This window comes from Heterodontus francisci, chromosome 46, assembly GCF_036365525.1.
Source record: "Heterodontus francisci isolate sHetFra1 chromosome 46, sHetFra1.hap1, whole genome shotgun sequence".
Taxonomy (NCBI): Eukaryota; Metazoa; Chordata; class Chondrichthyes; order Heterodontiformes; family Heterodontidae; genus Heterodontus; species Heterodontus francisci.
In genome coordinates, this window is record NC_090416.1 from 7,517,730 (window position 1) to 7,525,230 (window position 7,501).

Genomic DNA, 7,501 nt, shown 5'->3' on the forward strand with positions numbered 1-7,501 from the left:
ATGACCCCAAGTCGAGCATTTCCCTCTCCAGGCGCCCAACCTCAGCCTCACATCTCTTTGTTGACCCCTTTACGTACTCCTGATAGAAGACACGGTAGTGGAGTCCCTAAAGGAGTACAGAAAGTGTCGAGGGGGTACTTAAACATAATCAGGTGAGCGAAGAGAGGGAATGAAAAAACACTGGCGGGCAAGATAAAGGAAAATCCCAAGGTGTTTGATAAGTATATTAAAGGCAAGAGGATAACCAGGAAAACAGTCGGGCCCATTAGGGACCAAAATGAAAGCTGTGTGTGGAGCTGAAGGACACTGGGGAGATTTTAAATGATTAGTTTTCATCGGTGTTCACTGTGGAGAAGGACGAGGTTGGTGTAGCGATCAGGAGGGGGGCTGTGATATACTTGAACAAATTAGCATTGAAAGGGAGGATGTATTTACGGTTTTAGCGGGCATAAAAGTGAGTAAATCCCCAGGCCCCGATGAGATGTATCCCAGGCTACTAAGTGAGGCAAGAGGGGAGATTGCAGGGGATCTGACACAAATTTTCAAATCCTCTCGGGTCACAGAAGAGGTGCTGGAGGACTGGAGGACAGCGAATGTGGTAGCATAATTCAAGAAGGGTAATAGGGATAAAGCAGGTAATTACAGTCCAGTGCGCATAACATCAGTGGTAAAAATTCTGAGGACAGGATTAATCTCCAGTTGGAGAGGTAGGGATTAATCAAGGATAGCCAGCATGGCTTTGTCAGGGAGAGAATATGTCGAACAAATTTGATTGAGTTTTTCGAGGATGTGACTCGGTGTGCAGATGAGGGTAAAGCAGTTGATGTAGCCTACATGGACTTTAGTAAGCCTTTTGATAAGATCCCGCAGGGGAGATTGGTAAAGAAGGTAAGGCCAATGGGATTCAGGACAATTTGGCATTTGCATCCAAAATTGGCTTAGTTTGCATGAGGCAGAGGGTGATGGTCGAGGGCTGTTTTTGCGATTGGAAGCCTGTGACCAGTGGTGTACCGCAGGGATCGGTGCTGGTACCCTTGCTGTTTGTACTATTCATTAATGATTTAGATAAGAATATAGGAGGTATGATAAGTAAGTTTGCAGATGACAAGAAAATTGGTGGTGTTGTAAATAGTGAGGAGGAAAACCTTAGATTACAGAACGATATAGATGGGCTGGTAAGGTGGGCAGAGCAGTGGCAAATGGAATTTAATCCTGTGCAGTGTGAGGTGATACATTTTGGGAGGACTAACAAGGCAAGGGAATATACAATGGATGGTAGGACCCTAGAAAGTACAGAGGGTCATATTTGTCCATAGATCACTGAAGGCAGCAGCACAGTTAGATAAGGTGGTTCGGAAGGCATATGAGATACTTGCCTTTATTAGCCGAGGCATAGAATATAAGAGCAGGGAGGTTATAATGGAGCTGTATAAAACACTAGTTAGGCCACAGCTGGAGTACTGTGTACAGTTCTGATCACCTCACTATCGGAAGGATGTGATTGCACTGGAGAGGGTGCAGAGGAGATTCACCAGGATGCTGCCTGGGGTGGAGCATTTCAGCTATGAAGAGAGACTGGATAGGCGAGGGATGTTTTTCTTAGAGCAGAGAAGGCTGAGGGGAGACCTGATTGAGGTATACAAAAGTATGAGGGACATTGATGGGTTAGATAGGAAGAAACTTTTTCCTGAGCGGAGATGTCAAAAATGAGGGGGCATAGATTTAAGGTAAGGGGCAGGAGGTTTAGAAAATATTTGCAGGAAACAAAATTCACCCAGAGGGTGGTTGGAACCTGGAACGCACTGCGTGAAGGGGTGGCAGAGGCAGGAACCCTCACAACATTTAAGAAGCATTTAATGAGCACTTGAAATGCCACAGCAGACAAGACTACGGGCCAAGTGCGGAAAATGGGATTAGAATAGATAGGTGATTGATGGCTGGCACAGACACGATGGGCTGAGGAGTCTGTTTCGGTGCGGTATAAATCTACAACTCTATGACTCTCGGGGAAAGCCATGGTTGATTGTTCCTATGAAATATGTGATTCTATAATTGTGGAAATATTTATTCTAGTTTTGTGGGAGAAATTAAGGGCACAAAAAATATTTTTAGTGCTGTTTTAAAATTTGCAGGGATTTCTGTGACTTAGTTAATACTTATTTGGAGACTGGACTAATATTTACAGGAGGGTTTCCCTCACTCTCATAATAAATGTCAGGCAGGTGTGTTTGGGAGTTTTGATCGATCACAGTTCACCCCTGTCGTATGATAATAATGACGGAGTGTCCCAGTGAGTCTGTTAATATTCTCCTGTGTTCTCCATCAGGGTAATAATATGTCGGAGGTCAGTGGGAGTGTTTTACAGTTCACAGTGCGTCTCAGACAGTGGGTTACAGAATATGTCAGTGAGGATTTTAATATTAACCTGTATCACTGGACCAACGTGGGTGAATGGGTCAGGCATAATATGAGGCAGGATTCGGGTTCGAATGCTGGGAAACCTTCAGTTCTTCTCATCGTTTAGTCAATTTAACAATTAGAGTAAAGGGATATTTCACCACATTCATTAACTGCTCTCTGAACTTAGTCTGGGTGACGGCATAAATACCAGTGTTTGTGCAGCAACTCAGGAGTTGCAGCATGAAGCCTATTTCTTGCAGTAAATAAGGCCGATATACCACATAACCCAAATCACTCATTCGGTTACGTATAGAAGCCACCATAAACAGTGTCCATAACAGTATGAAATTCCCTGAGATAACAAAGAGTAAAATGATCGATTTCCTTCGGCTCTCCATCTCTGGGTCTCTGTGACTCTCCCCACTGCTGTGACCCTGGAGTCTCCTTCGGGCTCTGCTGGCCACTAAAATATGTCTGACGGTTAAAGCATTGAGCAGCAGAATCAGAACAAATGGGACACAGGGGGTAAGAATGTAGTGAATGATTTCAATTGTCCCCCATAGGTCTAAATAACTATTAGTCAGATCTGCTGCACAAAACACGGGGTTATTCAAAAGCCGATAGTGTCCTAGATACATAAAATACCAGATGATGTTCTTTAAACAGCTCAGCACTGTCACAGTTACCAACACCAAAGTTGCCCTTTTCATGGTGCAATATTTAGTTTTCAGCTTGTGACAACAAATGGCTACAAATCGATCAAAGGTGAAAGTGACAGTGAACCAGACAGAACAGTCTGCAGCTGCATAAAGCAGGGCCATATGGATATTGCACACGGGAATGGACACCAGGAAAAGAAAATGCTCGTGATAAACAATGGGAATGTGTCTCAATATCAGGTCAAGGATAACAACCAGTAGATCTGCCGTTGCCATGGCCACCAGGTAGCGAGTGACACATTTAGAAAGACCACACTTCCCCCGAGACAGGATAACAATCGTCAGTAAGTTAACTGTGGGGAAAGGAAATAAACAGAAGAGAAGGTATACATCAGGCTAGGAGCAAAAACAGTGTTGACATTTTCAGTGAAACGTGCAATTCATTGTTATCGAGTGCTAGTCATGGAGTGAAAACAGCACAGAAGGAGGCAGTTCAGCCCATCGAGTTCATGTTCGTTCTCCAGAGAGCAGTGCCATTGATTGGCTCTATCACTGTAGCCCTGTATGTTTATCTCTCTCAAGTATCCACCAAATATTCATTTGAAATCATTGACTTTCTCCACCTCCACCACCCACCCATGCAGTGAGCTTCAGGTCATTACCACACACTGACATAAAAAACCTTCTCCTCGCTTTCCCCTCTGTATGTTTCCTTAAACCTTAAATTAATGTTCCCTGGTCCTTGTACCATTAAGTAGTGGGTCTTGTGCACCTACATCAAATCTCCCCCATACTCCTTTGCTCCAAGGAGAACAACCACAGCTTGTTCAACCTAATATTGTATCTAAAATCCCGCATCCCTGGAATCATTCTGGTAAATCCCCTCTGCACCTGCTCAAGGACCCTCACATCCTTCCTAAATTGTGGCGAGCAGAACTGGTCACAATACGCTAGCTGCAGCCCAACCAGAGATTTATAAAGAGTCAGCATGGCCTCCCTGCTTTTGTACCAACTCCCTGTATTTATGAAGCCCAAGATCCCTGATACTGGTGTATATGGATTTCAGTAGGGAGTTTGATAAGGTTCCCCATTGAAGGCTATTGCAGAAAATACGGAAGTATGGGATTGAAGGTAATTTAGTGCTTTGGATTAGAAGTTGGCTAGCTGAAAGAAGACAGGTGGTGGTTGATGGCAAATGTTCATCCAGGAGTTTAGTTACTAGTGGTGTACCGCAACGATCTGTTTTGGGGCCACTGCTGTTTGTCATTTTTATAAATGACCTGGAAGAGGATGTAGAAGGGTGGGTTAGTAAATTTGCGGATGACACGAAGGTCGGTGGAGTTGTGGATAGTGCCGAAGGATGTTGTAGGTTACAGAGGGACATAGATAGGCTGCAGAGCTGGGGTGAGAGATGGCAAATGGAGTTTAATGCGGAAAAGTGTGAGGTGATTCACTTTGGAAGGAGTAACAGGAATGCAGAGTACTGGGCTAATGGGAAGATTCTTGGTAGTGTAGATGAGCAGAGAGATCTTGGTGTCCAGGTACATAAATCCCTGAAAGTTGCCACCCAGGTTAATAGGGCTGTTAAGAAGGCATATGGTGTGTTAGCTTTTATTAGCAGGGGGATCGGGTTTAGGAGCCACGAGGTCATGCTGCAGCTGTACAAAACTCTGGTGAGGCCGCACCTGGAGTATTGCGTGCAGTTCTGGTCACCGCATTATAGGAAGGATGTGGAAGCTTTGGAAAAGGTGCAGAGGAGATTTACTAGGATCTGCCTGGTATGGAGGAAAGGTCTTACGAGGAAAGGCTGAGGGACTTGAGGTTGTTTTCGTTGGAGAGAAGGAGGAGGAGAGGTGACTTAATAGAGACATATAAGATAATCAGAGGGTTAGATAGGGTGGATAGTGAGAGTCTTTTTCCTCGGATGGTGATGGCAAACACGAGGGGACATAACTTTAAGTTGAGGGGTGATAGATATAGGACAGATGTCAGAGGTAGTTTCTTTACTCAGAGAGTAGTAGGGGCGTGGAACGCCCTGCCTGCAACAGTAGTAGACTCGCCAACTTTAAGGGTATTTAAGTGGTCATTGGATAGACATATGGATGAAAATGGAATAGCTTAGGTCAGATGGTTTCATAGGTCGGCGCAACATCGAGGGCCAAAGCGCCTGTACTGCGCTGTAATGTTCTAAAAAAAAGTGTTCATTACTCCCTCTCTACGTCCTGCCACCTTCAAAGATCAATTCACATGAACCCCCAGGTCCATCTGTTCTTGCTAACTTGTTATAACAGTACCATTTAGTCTATGTGCCTCTTCCTATCCATTTTGTCAAAATGCATCATCTTACATTGATTTGGATTCAACTGAATCTGTCACTTGTCTGCCCGTAACCAACATTCAATGACATAATCCAATTCAATTACCTGTGGATCTGAGTACAGGACTAATGTGTAAACTACTGTGGAGTCAGTAAATGAATGAAGACAATACATGAAAGTAACAGATTTTTGATGAATGAGAGATTAAACGATAGGTCCATTTTCAGGTTCACAAAAGGCCTGAACCTCTCAGAAAGCTTTTTGCATGCACAGTTGAGTCAGCATTTGGAACGGTATCAGAGGCTTATGTGACCCTGTGTTAGGGAGAGGGAAATCCCAATTGAATTCCTGCTCCTGGTTTGAATATCCATTGTTTTAGAGTGAAAGATGTTTGTGACAGATAACACAACTTTGACATGCAACAGTTACAATCATGGGATACGGGGACAAAGCGGGAACAGGGTACTGAGTTTGGACAATCAGCCATGATCGTAAATATTGGCGGTGCAGGCTCGAAGGGCCGAATGGCCTACTCCTGCTCCTATTTTCTATGTTTCTAATTGCTTAATAAGTAAATCCCCAGATAAGACTTCAGCTATAAAGGGTAAATAGCTTAAATACTAAAATAATGTTGATCTCATTGAGGATGCACTTATCAGCATCCAGATGATACAATTTAACTAACAGACAAAGTACCAAAAATACATTGTTGTGAATTATCTGAACACAAACGGAAAATTTTCAATCTTCTACTTCGTGACTTGTGGATTTTCTACATGAACACAGAATAGCAGACAATAAAATATGGGCCTCGACTGAATTGTGCTGGACTGGCATGGGATCAAATTGTATATGCAATGGTTAATCCATAACAGTGGTTGGAAATAAATGCATTGAACAGTGACGATTGTATACAAATGTTAGTTAATCTTGTAATCCTAGTTTAACAGTCAGATGTAGTAACACGAATGGAGAACTGGAGATGGTGGAAAAAGAGACAATGACTGCAAATGAATGATATTTCAGACATGTAAAGATGTAAGTGTGTATATGTGGGGTCTGCCAGAATTTGATCCTGTGGTACTGAATAAGGAAGCAGGCTGAGCATTAGTGAAAAGAAAAGTGCACGACAGCACTGGGGAGAGAGAAAGAGAGTTATGTTTCAGGTCGGTGATCTTCCGAGATTTGGTGACATGTCTCCAAAACCATGAAAAAATCATCTGAACTGTTACAGATTTTCAGAATCGATGGCAGAATGAAATTCGTTAATATACAGCCACTACTTGAATTGGATATAGAACATCGGAACCTTAGTAATACGATATCACACAGTGCGGATGGGATGGAGAATGACAAAGCAAGACACAGAGTTAAACATGGTTTATAGCATTAACATCTGGATATAGAGACATGCCAAAGGTACCAACAGTAGCAAGAAAGTACAGACATCTTTATACAATGACTCATGTGTGAATAAAGAGGAAACAATTTGAAACATAGAATACCATTAATAATTAAGCCCGCTATGTTGATAACCAAATTAATATTACAGTGTAACATGGCTTGTCAAATTACTAACTGGACATTGATACTTACGAGGAACACTAACAGCAGCAAGGGTGGGATAGTAAATCTTTTCAATATTCTGAAATATTCTTTTTATTCGCAGATCTTCATTATAAGATGCAAAAAAATTGGTCAGATCCATAGCTTCACTTCTGTGTAAGTTGCTGTTGGAATTTCTGCTGGAGGCAATGTGTGGATGGTATGAGGTGACACAGTGAAGGGAAACCCTTATTTAGGGCAGAGAGAAATCCTTGAGGGAGAGCATTAGTTGTTATTGCAACTGGCATTAATTACAGTTGCTGAACAAACAGACTCATCGAAACGTTGTTAATGCGGCTATTTATTCCAATTACACTCATTGAGCAAACAAGTTCAGTTAACCCCTTACAATCTGACCCGTTCTGTACCAAAGTATATATTGAACTAGATGTAAATTTAAAATTCATACATCACAGAAAATATATTTCAAAGCTTCAGCAAAATCGAGCAAGGATTCCCAAATTAGGTCCTTCCGTACAAAGACTCGACAGGGGAGTCGCATAGTGCATCTGTCCACAC

General features: G+C 42.6%; 1 protein-coding gene across 1 annotated transcript; it reads right to left on the minus strand.

Annotated features, from left to right (window-relative positions):
* Positions 1-2,513: 2,513 nt before the first annotated feature.
* LOC137356766 (probable G-protein coupled receptor 139) lies at positions 2,514-7,085 on the minus strand. Its single transcript, XM_068022522.1, has 2 exons — positions 6,974-7,085; positions 2,514-3,412 (listed from the first exon to the last, which is right to left on the minus strand). Exons 1-2 carry the CDS (start codon positions 7,083-7,085, stop codon positions 2,514-2,516), a joined length of 1,011 nt encoding a protein of 336 aa, XP_067878623.1.
* Positions 7,086-7,501: the final 416 nt, after the last annotated feature.